General features: G+C 39.1%; 1 protein-coding gene across 4 annotated transcripts in view; it reads right to left on the bottom strand.

Annotated features, from left to right (window-relative positions):
* Positions 1-23,524, bottom strand: part of col16a1 (collagen, type XVI, alpha 1) — a 169,189-nt gene that overhangs the window by 15,861 nt on the left and 129,804 nt on the right. For 2 of the 4 annotated variants that reach the window (XM_041808222.1, XM_041808223.1), the window contains 21 exons: positions 22,098-22,154; positions 21,737-21,781; positions 21,511-21,582; positions 20,715-20,768; positions 13,511-13,564; positions 13,229-13,348; positions 12,931-12,972; positions 12,775-12,846; positions 12,658-12,702; positions 11,560-11,604; positions 8,286-8,339; positions 8,141-8,194; positions 7,957-8,010; positions 7,826-7,870; positions 7,682-7,735; positions 5,806-5,841; positions 5,660-5,722; positions 5,503-5,574; positions 5,344-5,397; positions 5,158-5,202; positions 891-935 (listed from right to left, as the gene is read on the bottom strand). In XM_041808222.1, coding sequence (XP_041664156.1) covers positions 891-935; positions 5,158-5,202; positions 5,344-5,397; positions 5,503-5,574; positions 5,660-5,722; positions 5,806-5,841; positions 7,682-7,735; positions 7,826-7,870; positions 7,957-8,010; positions 8,141-8,194; positions 8,286-8,339; positions 11,560-11,604; positions 12,658-12,702; positions 12,775-12,846; positions 12,931-12,972; positions 13,229-13,348; positions 13,511-13,564; positions 20,715-20,768; positions 21,511-21,582; positions 21,737-21,781; positions 22,098-22,154 — 1,182 coding nt within the window. The remainder of the gene's footprint in view (positions 1-890; positions 936-5,157; positions 5,203-5,343; positions 5,398-5,502; positions 5,575-5,659; positions 5,723-5,805; positions 5,842-7,681; positions 7,736-7,825; positions 7,871-7,956; positions 8,011-8,140; positions 8,195-8,285; positions 8,340-11,559; positions 11,605-12,657; positions 12,703-12,774; positions 12,847-12,930; positions 12,973-13,228; positions 13,349-13,510; positions 13,565-20,714; positions 20,769-21,510; positions 21,583-21,736; positions 21,782-22,097; positions 22,155-23,524) is intronic. The other 2 variants (XM_041808224.1, XM_041808225.1) reach the window with 2 other exon arrangements.

Genomic DNA, 23,524 nt, shown 5'->3' with positions numbered 1-23,524 from the left:
AAAAGTGAAACTGGACGATACACGTCCATCATGTCCTTATGCTTAAACTGGCTTGAACGCTGGTTCACCAGAAAGCACCAAGGTTCTGAGACTCCAGAACGGAACCAGAAGTAACATGTCTGTCTGAAAGCACTAACTGTCACCTACTGGTGACCAGTCCAGTATGGAACCCGCCTCTCATCCAAGCAACAGTTGCGATCGGCTTCACCAACCGCAACCAAAAAAAGAGACAAGCTGGTATCAGTCTGGACATTTTCATCTGACTGCTGCTACAAAAGAGATATTTTGGCAATGAGAAATGCTGTTCAAATGGTATTCTCTCTTGGTCTCTTGACGATTCTCTGCAAACCCTAGAGATGATTATGGGTGAAGACCTCAGCAGATCAGCAGTTTCTGAAGTACTCAGACCAGGCAGTCTGGAACCAACAACCATGGCATATTCAAAGTCACTCTTGTTCCCTGCTCTTTTGCTCTGTTTGACTTTTAGCAGATCTGCTTGACCATGAGCCTACATGCATTTACCGCCTCCAGACAGTTAAACAGGTGTACCTAATAAAGTGATCAGTTGGAGTATATTTAAGCCAGTAAATGAACAATGAGTTGTTATCTTAATGTGACAAATATAGTAGTTATTTTATATTTTTGATTAAGTATCTGTTTCATTAATGTGTTTGCACACTTTTGCAATGTGTTTATTTTGATTAATGATTCTTCTGACAGTGATGAAAGTGAAGCCCATCATTACAACCCAGACATGTACTGGTGAGAGTCTTGATAATCATCAGTTTGATAAAACAACTTGGCCCTGATGCACGAACAACAGACAGTTGCTGTAAGGACACAAACGGATGGACACAGTGTGATGGTAAAGCAGAGAGTTGTTGGCTAACCTTCTGTCCTGGGAAGCCAGTATGGCCGGTTTTCCCTTTGAATCCCTGAGGAGACACATCAAAGAGAATGAGATTGGTACAGTATCAAAATTCACAAAGTGGAGGCTGCCAAAGAACGGGCAGACGTGTCTTTGAAATCCTGAACACCTGCTCTTGGGTGGAACACAAACTGAGATACAGAGAGTGAGGCAGAGATATAAAAAGAGAAAGAAAGGCAGCTACTCATTTCTCCTCTGAAGCTGACTTCAGGGTGTGAATATCGCTCTGTCTGCTGTGTCGGTTAAAAAGACAGAAAGTTATAAAGATCTGAAAGGACGAGAGGAAGCTAAGAAGTCTAAATGGGGTCACATCACCAATGACATTTTAACAAGACTCAGTGATGACTGAACATGAGGATGTAGAGTGGCAACTTTGAGAAATATCACTAAGAACAGTGCCTTATTACATTGACCCCTTCTCTGTGGATCAAACTATATAAATGTCAAGAATTAGTAGGATCACACCTGTAGAGACCTGTCCTTAAACTTTAAAACATTTCTTCTTTTAATCTGAAATGCAAGTCACAGGCTGGAGTGCATAAAATATTCACCAAGAACTGCAAATCCATCTCCCCATAAAGAGCTTTGGAAAGGCTTCCAATGAAAAAGGTTTAGTCATGCAGGCTGATTTGCATACTGGTTTCCTGTTTGTGATACTGAAGGTGAGCTGTAGCAATGCAATCCTAATGCACTGCATAGAAAAGCATGCCTATGGATTGTTTTCTCCACAACAAAGTACTGAATGTGAAAAATGATAAGAGCCTTTCTGATGTGAATGCTTAAAGGAACATTATATTTACATCAAATTTACTCCATGTTTCAACAAGACTCTGTAAGAAATATCATTAGTTTTGCAAATATTTGGGCATTTACCAAAGTGTCAGACTAATTAAAAGTCTAAACTCATACTCATGCTGGAAGGAAAGTTTGAGAATTAGTCAGATGTTATTAAAATGACTCCTGAGGGGGAAATGAATGTTCCAGAGTTGTTGGTAAAATTCACTCAAAATTCACAGCTATAAACCTCATGGTGCTGCAAGAGAAGTCTGGGGACCATCAAAGGTATAAGGGGGCATTAACTAGGAAAAATGTTGATGTACAATATGATATGCCATTCTCATAGTTTTAATTGGTATGTTAAATTAGAAGGCAAAGACTGTGCATCTAGGAAAAGTCAGCAAATCACAAGCTTTTTAAGGATTCATCCTCTAGATACCATGAGTATCTGGACCATATTCCATGTTAACCAATCTTACACCATGTCTTCACTGGCAAGTGAGAATCAGCGACATAATCAGTTGATTTCATATTGTAGTGTCCTGACAATATGAGAGCAATGTGGGAACAAGAAGGGCAATAATTGTCCTCCAACACCCTGTTCCTGCATTCCTCTCCATCACAAACGTTGAGATGATCGAAGAAAAAGTAAACCAGGGGTGTCCAAACTATGGCCTGGGGGCCAAATGAAGCCTGCGGCCCATTTTTGATTGGCCCGCAGCAAATTCTAGAGATAAAATGAAATATTAAAACATAAAACTTGAGCTTAACTGTATTGTACTTCTTGTTTTCAGCACCAGAAAACAACATGGTAGCGGTGCTACCATGTTAAATCTGTAAACAAACATTTTGACAAGAAGATATCTTGATTAATAATGTCCTGATGGGTTATCACAGCAAATAGCAGCACCAATAAATTTACAGGAGCAGAGCCAGTGGTAGCCAGGGCTAAACAGGGCCCCCTGAAATCTGAGTGGCTCCCCAAAATCCTGAAAACGACTCTCCATTTGCCCTGTCATCCATTAACTAGCCATTTAGGCATACTCAATCACTAAGTATGTAAGAACTTAGATTGGATTAGTCTTACTAACTTTAACATCCTCATGGTGAGGAATATGAAAGTGGCCCCGTCATCCTAATATATTTCTGTATGTGGCCCTCTGTGGAAAAAGTTTGGACATCCCTGAAGTAATCAGCTAGATTGATCAATATGTTTTATTTTAACTTACATTACAGCCCCAGAACACTGACTGAATGTGATCCTGATACAATCTTTACTTCGTGTGAAGTCCCTAATGTTAGCACTCACCTATAATTTCATAAGGAATTGCTTCCCCTCCCTTCCTGAATGGCACCATTATTGACTCAGACACACCAAAAATGCATAAAATTGTCCAAGATTTTGTAAACTTTCATCCTGGTGGCTGTATAAAGAGAGTAATGGCTTTGAGATTTCTGGTTATAGTAATAAATACTGTCCCAGGTGCTGGGTAAGGGTCCAAACTTACAAAAACTTAGATTTTAAATGTATATCTTCATTTTCTGCGACGTGTGTTGTTTATAAAGATAGGGACTAACGAATAAATTTGGTATAGAGCTCAACAGTGCGCCCTCACTTTATCAGCAGTGTTGGTTATGGAAGTGAAATTTTCCAAAATCCTTACAACAACGCTTTCAATGCATGAACCAAGCTAACCAGTTACCCCAGTACCAGTGACTATAAAACACTGGCTTTGGCAAAAAAGTGGCATTTAAAATGGAGAAAAGGCAAAAGCACAAGACTGTATTTCTTTGCTAAGAGGTAGGAACTAACTCTGTAATGTCCCACAATCCATTGTGATTAATTTTATTCATTTTTAGTAATCACTTCTCAAGCTTTTAAACCACATATGTACTTCTTTTCTACATTTATCTCTACTACAGTGTTTATATTTGAAATGACAATGTTGTAATATTTTGTAGTTTGATTATTCAGGGCTTCATACTGTGGGGTAATGTATTGTCATCACCAACAGTGAACCGTAAAGATGTTCATAAGCGACAATTCCTCCATTCTGCTAAATGTTCATTTAAATTTTGTTTGACAGACTAGTCTAAAGAGGAGAAAATCCTTAGAAAACAGTCAGATTTCTCACAGGGTCATTGTAGGTGATGTTAGCCTGATTTACTCTCTACAGCGTGGCTACCATTAGCAGCTAGCTACGCCAGCCTTCGTTCGTCTTTGCAGATTAATATCGTGCTTTGATATGTGGCCTCTTTTCAATTTGGTTGAGTAGTCCTACGCAACTATTTCCACTTTCGACAGCCTACACATTTTATAATTTATGTCCATTAAACACTTAAAACTGTCACGCCCTGCTGTTCCTCCTGCACGCTAACTGCTAAGCTAAAGCTGAGCTTGTCATAATTATGTCCAGTGAAGTGCCATGTGAAAGCTAAGACAGGAAGGTTGCAACCATTAACTGAAGCTACAGCGGCCTCTAATGATGGGAGGTTCATTACAGTTTAAAATAACATTATAGACCAGAATTTCAAGCCTGTGTTTATAAAAATGATGGGTTATTTAGTTCAACCAACTTGTTTGCTTGTGCCAGCTATTTTGCTAAAAAAAATGTAACCCTTATACAGTGCACATCCCTAGTGGACAGCCTTCATTTTAGGGCTAAGTATAGTAACCGGAGGCCCAGTTAATCGGAGACACCACTATGACACTCAAGGGTTATGGGTATTGAAGGATTTTGGCCGAGATGGCACATAAACTGCCTGTTTTTAAACGAGCTTGATAACTTATGAACTTTTGTCTAACTTGTCTATGTGGTAAGTCTAACTTGAATGGTAGTTTTACTTCCAGAACCACACTGTTGAGCCCTATTCAGTGGTAGCTGACACTGTTCTCTTATTTTTGGAAGCTATGAAAGCTTCCAAAAAGCTATGCATTGCACCAGTGGGACCTCTGCAATTTCCCAAAATGATAAAGGTTCGTCCTTTGGGAACTATGCGTGCAAAATGATTTATACAAATTGGTCATTTACTCCATGAGAGATCTCACAAAATAAGATGATCTGCTTTAGACACCGCTTCTGGGAATAATAAATACTGAGTACTAAACTTGAGTTTTTGACAAACATCAGCCTGGGTGCAAGTGACTCATGATCAACCAACAACATGGCTTCTATTAAATTCCATTCAATCACATGCATGACGATACCAATCTGAAGAATTTCTGTTTCTTTCTCTATTGTACTCTTAATTTGTCTTTCCAGAGTACACAGATCTTATAAAAAGAAGAGTACAAAATGCATTAATATGAATATCATGTCACGATCTGCTTGCATTAAGTACATTTAATACTTAAAATATACTATACAACTTCTCATGTCTAATTCATGTGTTGAGCACTAAATGGACAGAGAATCAAACCAGGTCATGTTAATGTTAGAGGTGATACTTACTGGGATTCCTCGGGGTCCAGCTGGGCCTGGAGGGCCCGCTTCACCCTGATAACAAAGGAATAGCCAGTGTCAGAGGTCAGATATTACAAAACATGGATGTCTTTTACTTCACCAGAGACTCCATCTCTTCCATGTGGGCTTGGATGCGAGCGTGCTTTGCCCTGCCAACCATGAGTGCAAACTCACCCTCAGCCCTGGTTTTCCATCTTTTCCATCCATTCCCTCAATGCCAGGGGGGCCCTTTCAATGAAAACAAAGAGAGCGAGTGCACATGAGGATTCTGGCTAGTATACAGGTCATGGATATGTATGTTAACATTGTAATGTAACATGTCAGTATATTTACCATTAGCCCTGGGGAGCCTGGAGAGCCCGGGGGTCCGGTAGGTCCTTGAGAGCCTTGAAGGCCATCATTGCCCTGTGAAAACAAGGTTGATTTGAATACAACAAATGAGAATAATACATGCTAGAAATCCGCGGCTAACTGTGATGTTTTTACTCACTTTTTCACCTTTGATTCCAGAGAGTCCTTCCCTTCCTGGTTTGCCAGAAGGACCAGGAGGACCCTATAAAAGATATGAAAAAAATGTGTATGGAAAACCACAGAGAGACACACAAAAGCTGCAAAAAAGCCAGAAAAAATACATACTGGTGGTCCTGGAAAACCTGGCTGTCCTTGAAAACCCTTGAATAAAAGAGAAAAAGAGGTTATTCAGTCTATTTTCTATCAAGATACCATATGAAGTGTTACTATAGATAGATAGCAGGGATGGAAAGTAACTAATTACATTTACTCAATAACTAATTGAGTAGCTTTTTGTCTAGTTGTACTTTTTTTAGTAGTTTTTTTAAATAGTAAAACTACTTTTACTTTTAAGTATACTTTGTGTGAGCTATTGCACTTAATTACAATTTAAAAAGCATCAAGTACTGAGCAAAAAAAACTAAACACAAAAATTCATGCCAGCAACATGAAAACAACCAGTTGTTTGGCTTTCATAACACATGACGGTCAGTACATGCACAGAGCAAGAGAATGGAGGTTGGAGGTCCATATTCAGGGCCTGAGAACTAACCTTGGAGCCAGGACCCTGTTGTATCTGTGGGCATTCTTAGATATTATTTTTCCAACACTTTGTGGCCTGTTTTGAGGGCCTTGACTGCCTAAAAAGTCCCAAAAACCTTCCAGAAAATCAAAGGGAATGTTTTATGTTTTGGTGGAATTGTGCAAGTCTATTGCACATGGGCCCCACAAGTGTGACATAGGGGACTGGGTAAGAGCTACATGCATAAAAATCAGTACATGTATGTATCAGATCTAGACAAAATAAAAAGTCACCTGGAACTATCCTCTAATACCTACAGGAAATGCACCACAAACAGTTAAACATCAAATTTTGGCCATTTTTTGGCAGCATCATTGTTGTCACATCTGAAGGATCTCCACCGACAGATTTCATCAGATTGTCCCCATGTTTATTGTGCTTATTCTAGACAAGATGGAGCTCTAAAGTTGTGCAAACTGTGAGTTTTACCATAAGACTGGGCTGTGAACAGGGCCCAAAGTTGGAAAACTATTATCCATATTTTTTGAAGTGTGCCAACTATTTAGATTCTATATAACTCTACAGTGCTTATGTCGATCTTCACCAAACATATCAGGGATGATCACACTTTGACTCTGAATACATTTATCACTCTGTCACAGCATCCCCTTCTGCTGATTTATCATTTCCTCTGAATTTAGATTTTGTCCTTTAAAACACCTTTAAACATTCTGCCCTCCCACACCTTTCAAACAAGGTTTATGATTTTTGATTTACTTGCAGATCATCACCTACAAAAGAAAACTCTTGGCATGTGCTGGGGTGCGAGGGTCCTTCAGTGCTGCTTGCAGCCCTTGTTTCTTGTTGTTATTGCACATTAAAGACAGGTCATATTTCTCTGTGAAAGCCCCTTAGATATCAAAAGTAGCTACTCAGTACTTTGAGTACATTTGAAATGACTTACTTTTTAATTTCACTTGAGTTGATTTATAGACCAGTACTTTTACTAGAGTACAACAGTCTGGTACTTTTCCACCTCTGCCAGTCAGAGACCTCAGTCACTTCTGTAATTATGCAAATGTATGCATAAAGGCCTTTGCACACCGGGATTTTTTATTGTCTGAATTTTTTGCACATTAAAAAGAAAATCGCTCTCATTCACACTGGCATCAAAATTTTTGTCATTATTTTTTTCTGAACAGGTTTGACTTTAAGCAAATTTTCGCATCAGTCCAAGCCATTGAAATGGGAGACTGATGATTCAGATCAGCGCCTGCTCGCTTACCCCTGACCCCTCCATTCTCTCTCTCTCACTTGCACCAACACCTCACTTTAAACACCATGATTTGAACATGTTTTACATGGATATCAACAATGGTAATATGACAGATTAGGACACAAGTTTGTTCACACAGCCACCTCACAAAGCCTTAGTATATGTTTCAACATGGGAGGTTGCTTCTTGAGCATGTTACATACCGTATCCCCTTTGGCACCTGGAAGCCCTGCTGGTCCTGTGTCTCCTTTGATGCCCTGCAGACACAGAATGACTCACATTATTCTTCTCTAAAAGTTATTACTAACTAAAGGAGCCAATCTAAGTATATGAACTAGAAAACTGACCGGTGAGCCAGCCGAGCCTTGATACCCAGGGTTTCCAGGAGGACCCTGCAGAATAACAGGAAATGTTAGTGAATAATTTAAAAGCACAAATAGATCATGGGTCATGAAGTAGGGATGGAGTGACGGCTCACTGATTCTCCTTTCTGGCCACTTGTTCCTGGACTCCCACGTTCGCCCTTCAGTCCCTGACAAGAACACAGAGACAGTTAATGTGTGACTTCACAAATCACTGTAACCAGCTATCCATCCATTTAAGCTGTCAGATTGACGTCAGTCCCACTATTCTTTCATAATGCCGCGCTGAGAACAACTCACAGGCAGTCCAGGCGGTCCCATGGTTCCTGGATACCCAGGCGTCCCAGGAGGGCCCTGAGGTAAAGATCAGAGAATCAGTCAAACAGTGAGGAAAGCAATCAATTTATGGTTATGATATCCAGGTATTTGATTGGCAGACACTAACCTGCTCACCCTTCATTCCGCTGAGGCCGGGCGGCCCTCTCTCGCCCTGCTGACCCTGAAGATGACGGGAATGAGGCATGATTAGAAAATGAAGGAGAAGATGTGATTTGACACCAGGAAGAGAGGCTCCCCTGGTGGAAACGAGCCAAGGACGAGGCAAGTCAATATCAAAGAGGGGAAATGGCTAACGGGCTCAAACTGTCTCCCTTTGGAGCTGGCTACTTTTGATTTTGTCCTCTGCTTTACACCTATACCAGGCTCTAAAATGGTGATTTAGGTCTTTTCTGGCAATGTCCTGCGGCTGAACATCCCGTTTGGTCTGTTTAGTTGCTAAAGACTTTCATATTTCTCCCCCTCAAAAATACATCTCCTACTTACTCAGGTATCAATTTTCCCCTTATTGTTGTGCACACTAGGGTGCAATTACACTCTTTCATATTCAAACAAGTATAAAAATTACCTTAAACAGATGTAATGTTTTATACAGCGGCACAGTAGTATGCAAACATTTCCTAATGTTTCAAAGAAAAATGCAAACCCTACATTTTTCCACTCTGTTAATTGCATATTGAAGTCTGTTTTGACGTAAATATCAATAGGCATGTTTGAGTGTGATCTGTTGCCTAGAAACTGCTTTTATAAGCATGAGAGCTGGAAGAAAAGACTGAAGTTTTTACAAATCTGAGCGAATAAAAGGATGTCAGTGGAAGATGAGTGCTTTTAAAAGAAGGGAAGCTCGCATAATTTGAAATTAGAGACAACTCAGAGTGATAATAAGCTGTTAAGCTAATTGTTTTTTAAATGTAAAGTGTCACTTGAGAATGAAAAAATAATACAGAAATTCAAAAACCGGGAAGAAAATCACAGTGATGTGTAAGATTTCCAAGTATGATTGGTTATTAAAGTGATAATTGAGGGTTGTGATTTAAAGACTGTAATTATAACTGATCCCACTGAGGAGAGACTAATTAGTGGCTGATTATTGTGACTTCCTCACTCCTGAATACGAGTAATACATCCAGCAGCAGGGCCGCTCTTCCCTCTCTCTCCCTCACAAACAGAACAAACAGACACGCTGCGGCACACAGCAGAGACTAACACCTGCTGTAAAGTGCTATGACGCTGCAAATGGACTGCACGCGGCGTTCACACGGCTCATCCATTTAGCATCTCTTTGCTCCTGAAACAATAACTCTGCGGGGGGGGGGTTGGACTGCACAGCGAGTGCCATTCTCCATCACTTAGAGGGGGGAATAATTGAACAACCAGAGAGAGAGAAAGACAACAAAACATTTTCCTCATCTGAAATAACTTTCATTAAAGGCAGGCGATGAGAGGGAAGATGACAAGGCGGCGTGATCGAGAGCTGCTAGAGTTTGAAATTACACGGTGCATGTTTTAACGAGGCAAAAGAGAGAAGAGTGGCTATAAAAAGATTATAAAATCAAAGTCTTAGAGAAACCTCTCAAGTACTGCTTTTAAGTACAAATCTGAGGTCCCTAAGATGCTCCAGTATCTCTAAATGTAAGTTCAATTAATCTGGAGTTGCACTTCACTATAATGCACTATGCTTTTTACCCTGCATCAACAAATTAGAATATTATGTGATCGATTCAAGAAGTGAAACTTCCAGATATTCTAGATTAAAATCATACAAAGTGAAATATTTCAAGATTTTTTAAACCTTGATGATTACGGCTGACAGCTCACAGCAATCTTATATCCACTATCACAAAATATTATAATATCACTAAACAAAAGCCCAAAAAAGGATCTATAACAAAGAAATGTTGACCTTCTGGAAAGTCATGCTCATTTATGCGCTCAGTATTTGGTTGGAGCTCCATTTGCACAAATTACTGCATCTATGCAACATGGAGCCAATCAGTCCGTGGCACTGCTGGGGTCATGAAGCCCAGGTTACTCTGAGAGCAGCCTTCAGCTCGTCTGCACTGGAATATTTCACTTTGTGTGAGATTAATATAGACTTTATAAAAGTTTAACATTTTGAAGTAAATTACAGGAATTTCCATCAATATTTAAGTAATTTGCTTGACATTATTGGAGAATTTTTTATTTGGATTTTGCTTGACAATTTTTCAAAGTATTTTCATAAACATTTATGGCATATGTTTATTTTTTGTCATGGGGCGTTGCATTGGAAATTTGGGGAAATTTGCTTCTGATTTTTTTGGACAATTTCATGGGAACTTGGGAAAGTGGTTTGGATGGTGGGAGTATTTTATTTTAATTTTCATTTATTTATTTTTACATTTTCTGCCTTTTCAAGGAAAATTGGTCATTTTATTTGTAAATATTTGGGGATTTAATTGGCTTTTTGGGTGTTGGTGTGTGTGTGTTGGGGGATGAGGGTGTTCAAAATTTTTTTAAATAATTTTCATGAAACTATATTGAATATGTCTGATGTATAGATGTTCCCATCATTTTCAGGAAATTTGGGGTTATTCATTTATACATTTTTGGAAATTTGCTTAAATTTTTAGTGGGAATTTACTGTTCAATTCAGGGGCTTTGCTTGATATTTTTTTATTGGCGTGTTTGGGTTTTATGATAAACTTTCTCAAAAACATTTGGGAACTGACTGAAGAAATTAGTTTTTTTATAGAACACTTTGAAAAATATTTTTGAGAATTTTCAGAGGAATTTGAAGTAGTTTCTTTTTAAATATTAGTTAATTTGTGTGGATTTTGTAAAGGAAAATTGACCAAAAAAATCTCATTTTGTAAATCATCAGGTCCTCATTATCCCAAACAGATTGGAGAAACTAAAAAATACAGTCCAGACAAAAGTCTAACTCTCAGGAGGATAAAAATACGTGCAGTAATGTAGCATTCTCTACTCATGTTGTATTTTTTTTATGATTCTGATACAGCCAGAGCTTTCTTTGTTGTTTTTAATGATATTACTCTTGTTCTTTAAAACATGAAATGTTTTCTTAAAGACAGTTTTTTACTTCTGAGTTTTGTGCTGTGTTTCTAGGTGGTTTTACAAAATTACAAAACTCTGACTACTTTTTAATCAAGACATTAAAGTAAGCTTAAAAAAGAAAGAGGATAGGCGCGCCGGTAGTCAAGTGGTTAAGGCGCATGTCATATACGCAGGTGACCCGGGTTCGAATCCGGCCCGTGGCACTATTTCCTGCATGTCTCTCCCCTGTTTCATACTCTATCCACTGTCCTATCAAATAATGGCAAAAAGGCCAAAAATAAATCTTAAAAAAAAAAAAAAAAGAAAGAGGATAGATCAAGACTTACTGGTGAACCAGATGGGCCCTGAGAACCGGGGAAGCCAGGGGGTCCCTGTGAACAGAAAAGATAAAAGGAATAAACCAGTTCACTATTCCAGTAGTTCTAGACACATCACCGACAATTTAGAGAATATCACAAGAACTCCAGTGGAGCTAGAGTGTGATTATCATGTGTGTAAGACAGGTGAGTGCCTGGAGGCAACTTGTATAATGTTTTCACAAAGACCACTAGGGGGCTCTGGAAAATCATAAGAAGTCCCAAACCCAGGCTATCCTCAAATCACAGCATATGACTACCATAGGACTATAAGCAGAAGAGATGAGGTTTGAGATTAAGAACCCTCATTCAGACTTGTAGATTCTTTATCCTGTGCTATAAAGCTTCATAAGACTCACAGCAGAAAAGCCAGCATGGTTCAGTATCTGGAATTAACAAAGCCCCTTTTACATTGTTGTTACATTTGGGGCCATTACGCCTCTGCCACAACTTGGTGTCAATGAAAAAATCTCCAAAAGTTGGGATGTTACGTGTAATGTGATTGCAAACACACAATTTGAATTTGATGGCTGCAACACAATAGTTGAGACAGGAGCGTGTTTACCACTGTGCTGCATCACCTCGCTGTTATTATGAAGACATGACTGCTGATGTAAAGTAAGCTGAAGATTTTCCTGATTATATCTGGCAACATTTCAATGGGAGACAAATCTGGACTGCATAGAGGTAAGTCTAGCACCAGCACACTTTTACTGTGAAGCCATGCTGTTGTAGCCTTGACGCTTCTTGAATGTAATATGGGCACAAGTCTCTTATTTTAGGAACTACTTCTAAAACTAAACATCCAAGTGTATTAGTTTGAACATGAAAATATTGTCTTTGTGCTGTATTCAGTAGAATATAGGTTTTAAATGATTTTACATTTTACACAATGTCCCAACTTTTATGGAAATGTTGTGTGTAAATGTCACAAACACTACATTATTCGTCCAGTGCTGGGTAAACTCACATACATTGTTGCCTACATTTCCCTACATGTTGGATTTAAAGTAAAAAATGGCAGAGCTCCTGTGTGGACCCTCAATGTGAAAAGGACTAAAGTCTCACCAAGTTTCCTGGGATTCCAGGTTGGCCTCTGTTCCCTGGTATACCCTGCAGTAAAGGAAAAAAAGTCAGACATTCTCATTTCTAAATGAATTTACTAACACACAGTGACAGACTCACAGGCTCTCCTTTGTCTCCAGGTGATCCAGGCACTCCTGGAACTCCTGGTGTTCCTATGCAGGATCGGTCACCCTGTAAGCCAAGAAAAAGTTGCACTCAAACATCCCTGTGAACGATACATGTGCGTGTTCGAGTATGACAATGATTCCTACTGACCACTGCTTGTGTTGCCTGCTCTCTCTGCAGTTTTTCCAAACACTGGAAGCAGACAGCAGGGGAAGTTATGAGAGTCTTACTGCTGGCACTGTATTGTCAGACTAGCAGAAACGCATTCAGCCATGCAAACTTGAATCGAATGCTAAATGAGAGCCTGCCATTTTGCATTCATCAAAGCACAACATCAGACTCCGTGGCTGTACGTTAAGTGACATCGATATGATTCTGGATTCGGAGAATCATGTAGTGAAGCTGAAAATGTTTCAACAAGAAACTCCCCCATCACTCTGAGTCTCACCCTGTCACAGTTGTCCAACGGGGTGACACCAGGCTTGCCCTGGTCTCCTTTCTCTCCCTTGGCACCAGCCATGCCTGGCACCCCTGGCAACCCTGTGGAGCAGCCCTCACCACAGCCCTCCTGTGTCACAGAGGGGGAAAACTGTGTGTATATATACACAGTCTGTACATATATACACTTTCACACACGTATGCAGTTTTCATGCCAAAAAGTGGCACAACACGTAAAAGAGGCGGCAATAATGCTTTAAAAACCATTCCCCATTCTTGCTCATGCACTTACATCTCCAGCTCCTCCTGCGGAGTCCTGAGGCAGAACAAATGGTCCACGAGGGGGCTGTAAGGAAAGGAAGGAATAAAGGTTTATTTATAAACTAAACATGACAAAACATAATCATTTCTTCACATTAACAAAACAGAACTCAAGGACATCAATGTGGAGAAGTCACTGTTGGTTAATAAAAAGACATTTAGGGTGTAGTTTTAGGTTTTAAAGCTCCAATGAGGGCATTTTATCTGGTAAAATTAGCTTTTTTAATGCCTATTTCAAAGACACTTGATCCATGTCAAATAAAGCAGATAACTGTTCACAGCTAAGGCAGCTTTATTTTACAGTTTCAAACATATAATGACAGAAAATATCAAATAAAAAGGGCTTAAACTACTTCTATTGTCATGAAACTTACTGGGTAAATGATAAGAGGCATTTTTCCAATCTAATATGCAACTATGCATCAATGAAACAGTTCAGAGCTTCAGAGCTGTAGTGCATTCAGAAAGTATTCAGTCCCTTTCACTTTTTTGTATTGTTTTCTGTTGTAGCCTGATGCTACAGTAGAAAAAAAACATTTTTATACTCATCAATCTACACCTAGTACTCTATCATGACAAAGTGAAAACAGGATTTTAGAAATCTGTGCAAAATTGAAAAAAAATGAAAAAAAGAAATATCTCAATAACATAAGTATTCAGACTCTTTAAAAAACAACTGACATTTAGTTTAGGTGCCTCTTGGTAGTAATAATCAGAGCAAAAGTTGACTGAAAAATTTAACCCCAAAAGAATTGGCTAAAAATCATTATACAAAATATTTTTGTAGAAGTTAACGATATTAAATTTGTTCAGAAACAGCAAAAAACTTGATATAGCATTTTCAAAACATATGGAGAAACTGTCTGACAAAAGAGCCACAATAATTGCAAATAAAAAGTGTCTTGGACAAATGCACGTAATGATACCAGAAGGTTCACCTGCACAGCATTTAAAGACCCTGTAAAGTAAAAATAAATTTGTATTTAGGTTTGTTGTATGACAGGTCAGTGTTTTATGAACCCCCTGGTCGAATATCAGTCAAATAAACAATTTCTAAGTTTATAAAATTAAGCTTTAAAATCATGACAAAAGTAAAATCTGCTGTAGGATGGTGTGGGCGTGTCTGTTGAATGAGCTGAGGCCACGCCCACTCAGGAGAAATACAATCCTTTCACATTTTAAAAATGCTACAATCTGAACTGAGGAGAGCAGTAATGCCTTTAGCCTGCATCTTGAACTTTTGTTGACCTTAGAAGGAGAGACAAAGTCAGTTTTCGGCTCAAATCTCAGATATGATCATTTAAATGATTTACATCACAATTAACAGAAAACCAGCATTGGCCTGACTGTTTCATTAAGTGCAGGGACATCAGCTAACAACAGAATGTACTGAGAAGAACTGCTCTGTAGTGTTAGAGGGGCGGGGTCATTCCCCAATGTGGGATTGTGACATCATGAGCCCACATATTGCCCTGCCCCAATTAAACCCAGCCAGGGAAGACATAAAAAACTTTCTAAAGGTCTAAATCCAAAATTCAGTCACTTGAAGAGTTCAGTGTTTTCACATGTTTACAGCACCCATATTCCAACATATCTAAAGCGTTCAGACAAAAACTTTTGATTTCACTTTACAGGGTCTTTAATGGTGACTTATGCTAATCAATCAGTTTGAAAAATGTCTTTCTTATCTAATGCTCTTTTTCAAAAGTCCCTGTAAAGTGAAATCCAAACTTACTGTCTTAACACACTAGATATTTTGGAATATGGTTTCTGTAAACATGAAATTACTAAAATCTACCTGACTTATTTTTCTATGTAGACCTTTAAAAGTTGGTCACCTTTTTCCTGGCTTGGTTTGATCTGCGCAGAGTAAATATGTAAGCCCATGACATCACCAGGCTTGATGGGAAATGACCCCGCCCCCCTAATGTTACGATGATGTAAAGTCACAGGGCAGTTCATCTCAGCAGAGTCTGTTGTTAGCTGATGTCACTGAAAGTTAACAGCCAGTTACTTGCTGTGTTTTTGTTTACTGTGAGATAAACTTCCCAAATCTATCAGCCATGGTGGCCTTCAGGTCATTGAAAGCACCATAGTGGAGAGATTTGTGCCAGAAAACAGTAAATTTAATCCCCAACTTCTGTCTCTCTGCTCTAGCTGGAGCCACGCACCTGAGCTCTGATCAGGTGAGACATTTAAAAAAAAAGAAAAGAAAAAAGTGAGACGATTGTATTTCTCATGACTGAGGGGGTGTGGATTCAGCTGTGACACACCCACACCATACAAGAGCAGATATTAATGCCTCTTTTTTCTGATTTTGAAGCTTAGTTTTACTAACTTAGAGATGTTTTTCATGACTTAAATTTGGCTGGTGGGTTATAACACAATAGTCTGTCATACAACAAACCTAAAATAAAGATTTTTTTTTTTATCACTTTACAGGGATGTTAATACAACACATGTTAAAACAAGAAGCCCATCCTCTTTACCACCTGGGCCATGAAAGGCTGAGCAAAGGTTATACTTATATATTTTCAAATAATCTATTCTTTATAGTATGACCAAAAAACATTGAGACCTGCATGAATTGAAGTGATGATGTGGCTAATATTTATGTGTTAAACAAAACTAATTCTGTCCAGAGTTTCAGGTCTGCACAAGTCTAAAGCCTAAACAGGGAAATATTAAGTACAAATAACATAAAGGTCTGACCCTGTTTGCCCCTTCCTAACTCAAATACTACCACATACATACTGGAACTGGAACAAAGCAAGGACAAAAGCCACAGAGGAGTTAAGCCGTCTATTTAAAGGAAGTTCTAAAACAAAAGGGCTCTCTGCACAAGCTCAATCAAATTTGCTGTGAAAGTCGCTCTGCTCCCTATCAAAGCAGCAGGACCTGTTTCACTGAGAGAGTCCGTCAATAGCACCTGGCCCGGTTTCACAGTCATTACAAACCCATTTGACATTGTTCAAACTGGGGCCATTAACTAGAAAGGCTATTTTATGCTGCGAAGCGCTGCCTGTTATACGGGTGGGAACAAGGCCTCTCTCTGAAGAAGTTTCTCTATATTTCTATGTCACGGTGCACGCTGAGGCCGACCTCTCTGAGCAACAAGTTATTTTCAAAGACAGTGTAGCTTTTGAGGGTCCTAAAAGCTACGCTGAGTTACAAAAAAGCTGCAGAACCATGAAAGAAAAAGATGTGTGTGATAGGAAAATCGACCAGCATTAACCTTTAAACCGTAGCTGAAGTTCTTATAGTAGAAAAGAGTTCATTCTCTGGTCATTTCAACCACAGAATTGTTGCTTAATATGCCAACAAGCAACACCTTTCTGCATAGTTTCTATAAGATTAGTCTGAAATCTCATTTCCCAGGACCTCCATTAAACTTTTACTTTAATTCCTTTGTTGAAGGTGAAGTTCCCCTTGGGTGCTGGCTGGAGATCAGCATCGATGTTTCCCTTAATGAAATTAAGCCATCTGCAGACTTGAAAGAAACAACACTGGCACCATATTACAAGAGAACAAAGAATCCACTGATAACTTCACAACACAACAACTCATTTCTCACTTTGATGCTGTCCTTGCACTCGCTGTGAGTCAAGTAAGTTTGTCCAGAGGAACGCTGAAAATCCTAAGAGTTTACAAACAGACCGAAGGTCAGACGAACAGTAGGCTCAAACTCTGAATATGCATGAGTAGTGTCGAAGAATTTCCAGCATATGTTTCATGTAGTATATCCATTACTGTAAGTCATGTACATTCTTAGAGTAATTTGTTATTTCATATCAATGTTTTTAATAATGTCTGTCATTTGCAGCATCCCAGAAAAATGTTCACCAAATGAAGGTAAATTTTATTTTTGTTCTATCAAAAATGTGAGAACCCTTAAATCATGGCCGAATAAAAGAGATGTTTAAAAAATAACAACTTAAACTGTTCTGACTTACAGAGGTAAATTTTTGCCTAATCATGCAAGGTCAAAGATATAACAAATTTTAACAGATTATGGCTTCCAAGCATCCCCAGACTCAGTCTGTCTACTGTGTACATCCACAAACACTAACACAGGTGAGAAGTGCAATATACACATGACCAGTAGGGGCGACGTAGAGGTGATAACTGCTTAAAGTGTGAAAGACAAACTGATAAAACAAGTCCACCGTGCTCCACTTTTTCATGATGAGTCATTGTAAATGTACAGAGACAAACATGTTCGTCCAACCAGCTGGGACTGAAAAACATGTTTTTAAAGTCAATTTTCATTACAGTAAAAAAAATCTAAATATGATCAGTGCTGCTTTAAAAAAGTGACCGTGCAAACTGGTGACTTTTATGCAAGTTCCTGTTTGGCGCTTTGTATTAGTTTACGTTTTCTTTTTATACATATCTGATGAGGTTTTTTTTTTTTTTTCTTTTTTTTTTTCCTTTTTTACATGTACATACATATTTAAAGCAACTCAAGTTTTCATCAGCTGCTGTTATAGTGTAACACTGCAAAGCAGCATTGGCAAGATTCCATGTCTGTAATCCGGCCAATCCATCTTGCAATGCTTCTATCTAAAACAATTTTGCCAGGTCTGAAAATTGACCTCACCAACCAGTGTCACTAGAGGAGAACGAGGTGGTTTCCATGGGTGGAGTTTCGCTGAGGCTGACGCCGGTGTAGCATTAGGTTCGGATGTAGCTATAGTATGGTGGTAGTTTTATCAGAACTGGGCCACATTTCTTTATTTGATAAGGAGTAGTGCTGTTGGAATGAATTTCGAGCATTGATTATAATCAGAATACTAAAAAACTCATTAATATTTGAAAGCTAAGGTCAAGTGTGTTTTATATCATTCAGCACATTTTACTCTTCTTTTTTCTTTGTTCTTAGCTACTTCACCTATTTCTCTTAATTGTCATTTAAGTCAGTGTCATTCGTCTGCATGTTTATGTCTGCCTTATTGTTAGCTTTTATGTATGTGGCTGCATGTTTATGTCTGCCTTATTGTTAGCTTTTATGTATGTGGCTGCATGTTTGTGTCTGCCTTGCTGTTGCTGTTTTTAAGCATTTTTATGGTTGTTCATTTATGTCTACTGCCATTGTTAGTCTTTTATGTCCATTTTATTCTGTTATATCATGTGTGTCATTTCTTAAAAGCCCAACCAGGGACAAGGACTGCAAATTAGCCATGGCTAGAAGTCTTTCATACATTGCATCAGTTGCACTGTAATTCAATGCAGCAATGCTTTTGTATTGTCCCTGACAAATAAACAGATAAATAGATAAATAAATAAATAAATAAGGGATAATCCTTGCAGTACATCCCTGAGAGTGACGTCCTAGTCCAAGTATCTCCCTCCTTAACCAGCTGACACACCAAAACCTGTGCAGCACAGGCACCTCTGTCAGGTTGGAGAGTTTTCTCCAGGCTGGGATTAGCGTTAACAAAAAACAATCTGCTCTTCACCCAGAAAATGTGGATTGCTTTGTGTTTTTGGCTAACAACCTGTAGAGACAGGATATTTCCAATACTGTTTGACATGTTTTCTTTTTTCTCATATATTTCATGGTAATACCGCTGTAAGTGGCACAATTTATTTCATTTTGTTTGATATTTAAATTCTAATCTTTTGGAACGTTTTTATTTTTGCCCAATGGTGCTAAAAATTCAAATCAAAGACCTCTGAATGATGCAGCTGGCTGTGTTTGAACCCTACAATGTTGATCAAAATAAAAATAAATTATTCTTTGCTCATTGTTTCTTAATTGTAAGTAATGAAATGTTGGAAAGGCGCTCTAGTGGATTAATGTGTCACTACATGGTGATTAAGGCACTGGTGCTTGAATGTTTTGTATGTACAATACCTATCAATTGAAGTAATGACACTTGTGCTTATATTGAAATATAAATCAAAATCTGCAAATAATATGACATAAAATTGATTAGGGGCTGCACGGCAGTGCAGGGGTTAGTGCTGTTGCCTCACAGCAAGAAGGTCCCTGGTTCACTTCCTGATCAGGGCCTTTCTGTTCTCCACGTGCACGCGTGGGTTCTGGCTTCCTCCCACCACCAAAGACTCTAAATTGCCAGTAGGTGTGAATATGAGCGTGCATGGTTGTCTGTCTCTATACGTCAGCCATGCAATTGACTGGTGACCAGTCCAGGATGTACCCCGCCTCTGGCCCAACGACAGCTGAGATGGGCCCCGGCCCCCTGCGACCCCTGACGCAATAAGTGGTATAGAAAATGGATGGATTGGGAGTGTAGATAAAGACTGACAGCCCTACTGAGGAGCACACAACAGCACTGAAAGCTTTTCATGATGGAAAAGATGTTTTTGCTCCAAACCTGCTTTGGCATGAGCTCTGATAGTTACAGTTAGTTAATGTTTAGTTGTACTGTAAGCTGGTATATATACAATGGCTGTCGCTGGCGTAGTTATTAGTTCAGATGTAACTTTAGTATAACAATAGTTCAACAGAACTGGGCCACATTGCGCCATGAGTTTTATTCACCGACAAGTCCCACTGTTCATACACTATGGCAACGACTGTCTGTCAAGCTCAGGTTACTACTGGAGCTTCACATCCTGACTACCTCATTTTGTCTTGCTGCTCTGATTGGCCTGTAATGACTGTGACAGTCAGAACCAATCGCCTTCTAAGTATTTTCTGAAATGTCCTGCTCTTCATGAACTCTTTATACGGGAGGTTTTCTGAAGCCCATCAATGCAATAGCTCTATGAAACAGTCTATGTAGCATAGCGGGTTAGTAATGATGGCATTCAGGAAAACAAGTTGAAAGTCACCAGTTAACATGGTCACTAATTTAACCGATACACTGGGAGCATTAAAAGGAAAATGATGGAGAAGTGGGGTGCAGATTGAGCCTCAAATTATCACTATATTCACCGTCTCCATGTTGGTAGTTTACATCCCACACATCAGGTAGTCTGAGATCTCTTGTGTGCCCAGTAGTGGTGTCCTCCAGTAACCCACGTCACATATAGGCAAGTGTATTCAAATAAAAGAATAATAAGCATCAAATCAACAAAGTCCAAATGGAGCTAATTGACCTTCTAGTGTCAAATGTGTTTATTTGTGCTTGATCGCAAAAACATGTTGTTTTTTGTATGATTTTACATGAGCCACATCTCCTCCTTTCTTCTCTAATTTTACTTACGCTGTATCCTGGCAAACCCGGGTTCCCTGGTATCCCGTCGTTTCCAGGGATACCCTGAAAGAAGGAACTTAGGTTGAACTGATTTGCCGCCAATCAAAGACTAGCCACTCCCACCTCCACCAACGACCAAGGCAGAGTTAGAATGATCGAGCCTGTTCCTTCTTCTGCCACTTTTTATGCCACTTTACAAGGCCCACATTTTTATTAAAGTGAGAATATGGGGAACAAAATCCATTCAGCATTTCCTTAACACATTCACTGATAACTGCAAATGCACCCTTGTCAAAGACATGACCGCTTATCCTCCACCACTGCTGATATTATTCTTGCACCTTTGACCCTTGCAGCACAGATCACTATGAAACTTTATTTGAAGGTCCACTCATAATACACTCTTTGGATCATCAAACTGACACTTTTAAGTATTACAGCCAAAAACTAATGGTATGCCAATTAAGATGGACCCTCAAATAAATGTTCATGTCTTGACAAGTATTCCCAAAGCTTGCTCTTTTGCCTCTCTTGGTGTTAAAGCTTGAAGCCATTGACAGTTAGTGCACTCTCTAATATCACCCTGAAAAGGTAAGCCTGTTTCAAACTCATCTGTTGCACGCATTCAACACAATGTCGCCCCTTTTCTGACATGCATTTATGTTTCAAAGCATGTCAAAGCATTGCTCTTTTGAGCTGAAAACCAAACGCCCAAGCTGTAAGCCTTCATCTTTGCTGATGGAGCAGCTTTTGAACTGAACTATAGAGAGACCCCATCACCAACCAACCATCCCCTTTCTCTTACCTGTGGTCCTTGGATTCCAGTGACACCCTGAGGCCCAGGGGGGCCAGGAGGGCCAGGAGGTCCTGGCGGGCCCTACACAACACAAAGACATGTCCTCAGATGACATTGCACATCCCCATTAAGACAGAAAAGCTGTGATTTTTTTGTGCAAACTTTGTAGGAGAAACAAAGCTTGCAAAAACAAAGCCAAAGTTATCAGACAGGACTGCTGGCTGACAGATCAGACCTGAGGCCCGGGCTGCCAAACGTTTATTGGAGTTCCTGGAGCTCCCTGGAAGGCAAAAGTAGTCAAAATCAGAGCAGTTACGCTGCTTGCACAAACAGAATATACAGAAATCCAAAAGTGTTTTTTTTTTCTAAGAATAACACAAGAAATGTCAAAGCACAGAGAGAGGCAGGGAGGAAATAACCTAGCAACAATGTTTTTCTCCATACATCCCCTGTGGAGTCTTAATAAACCCTCTGAGAGCATCTTTGAAAATCAGTGTGCAGTCAGACTCCTGTTGTGAGGCTGCAACTCTTTAAATTAAACTAATTGCATACCGACATGTGTTTATCTCAGCGTGTGAGTGCATGTGAGTACTCACAGGTCCTCCGACGCTGCTGTGCTGTGGGTAAATGCAGTTACACTCCCCAGGTTCGCCCTAAAATATACATCAAAAAAAGAGAGAAAGTGAGACTTCTGCACAATTTTTAAGCACATCTTGCAAAACTGGAGTCCTCATTCAACATTTAAACTAGTTTAAGTTAAAAAAAAAAAAAGTCAGCTCTCTTTGAGCTTACAGAACTCTTTAGTGCTGTTTTGCTTAATAGTAAAAAATACAGGCATCACAAAGAGATTCAAAACTGCAAGGATGAAATAGTATCAGGGTCTTTTTATTCTGCTTTTGTTAACTTGAAGTGCTAAAAACATAAATGTGAGGAAGGTTAAATTCAGTGTGATGTGTGATAACAGAAGTTCGAATGATTCCTCTTACACGTCCAGACAAGGACAGAATTATAAGCCCCCTCTGCAAATTTCAGTTTGTAAAAAGTATTTCCATTTGGTTTCAAAGAGCACAAAGACTTTTTAACACAGCTTTCCTGAACAGCTTAATTATTTCCAGGAAGCAAATAGATGTGATGAATTGAAATAGAAACATTGTTTAGAAAAGGTTCACCTTTACTTCATTTGGCTGCACCCATAAGTAGGAAGCACTTTACAGGATAATCCATGAGAACTTCAAGGCTGTAGGGGCTGAATATGTGAGTGGAAAATTAATTATTCTCAGTGGATATCTTTGTTATAGCGAGACTGATCTAGCAAAGCATTTTAGTGTTTATATATGCTGTAAAATTTTGCTGTCGTGCTGCAATAGTGATGACAAGTGATTATCAGGAGGTTTGATGAGAAAGATATTTCTAAAATTAATAGCATTATCTGACGGAATTGGCGTATATGCCTTTCAAAATGAGATTTAAATTTCTCTTTTCACATTTCCCTGCTTGCTGCTTTCTTAAACCCGCTCTCTATGACTTGACAGGCTGAATCGCTGGCCACTACACCAGACAGCTTCATTCGAGCTGCAACGCTTGGTTCAGACTGCAGCGACTCTCACCAGCAACATTCTAAAAGCGTCTCGTCGTGAATCTTTAGTCTGAACTGGGCTTTAAAGCACATCTTTGCAAAGCAGCAGTTTGTGCTATGGCTCAACAAAAAGACAGTTGTAAAGTAGGCTAATGTGTAGATATAACCTTAAAACTCCTGTGAGGATATTTTCTACCATGTATGAAAACAACTGAAATAAACATTGATGCACCAATGCAGTGTGTTTGTGTTGTGGTGTTCTTTCTCTTGACATTTGTAATTGAGATTTGGATAAGCTCTCTGAGTTTTGTTGCCTACAATACAATGAAATATTTTGATGCCTTAAGCTAAATGGGGAAGGACCTCATAATAGTGCCATCAAGAAGCCTCCAAATCACCAAAACCCATCATAATTGTTTGAATTTTGGATTGCAGAGACAGAGACAA

This window comes from Cheilinus undulatus, linkage group 16 (assembly GCF_018320785.1).
Source record: "Cheilinus undulatus linkage group 16, ASM1832078v1, whole genome shotgun sequence".
NCBI lineage: Eukaryota > Metazoa > Chordata > Actinopteri > Labriformes > Labridae > Cheilinus > Cheilinus undulatus.
The sequence above is the reverse complement of the archived record's forward strand: the minus strand, read 5'-3'. Positions and strand labels throughout refer to the sequence as shown.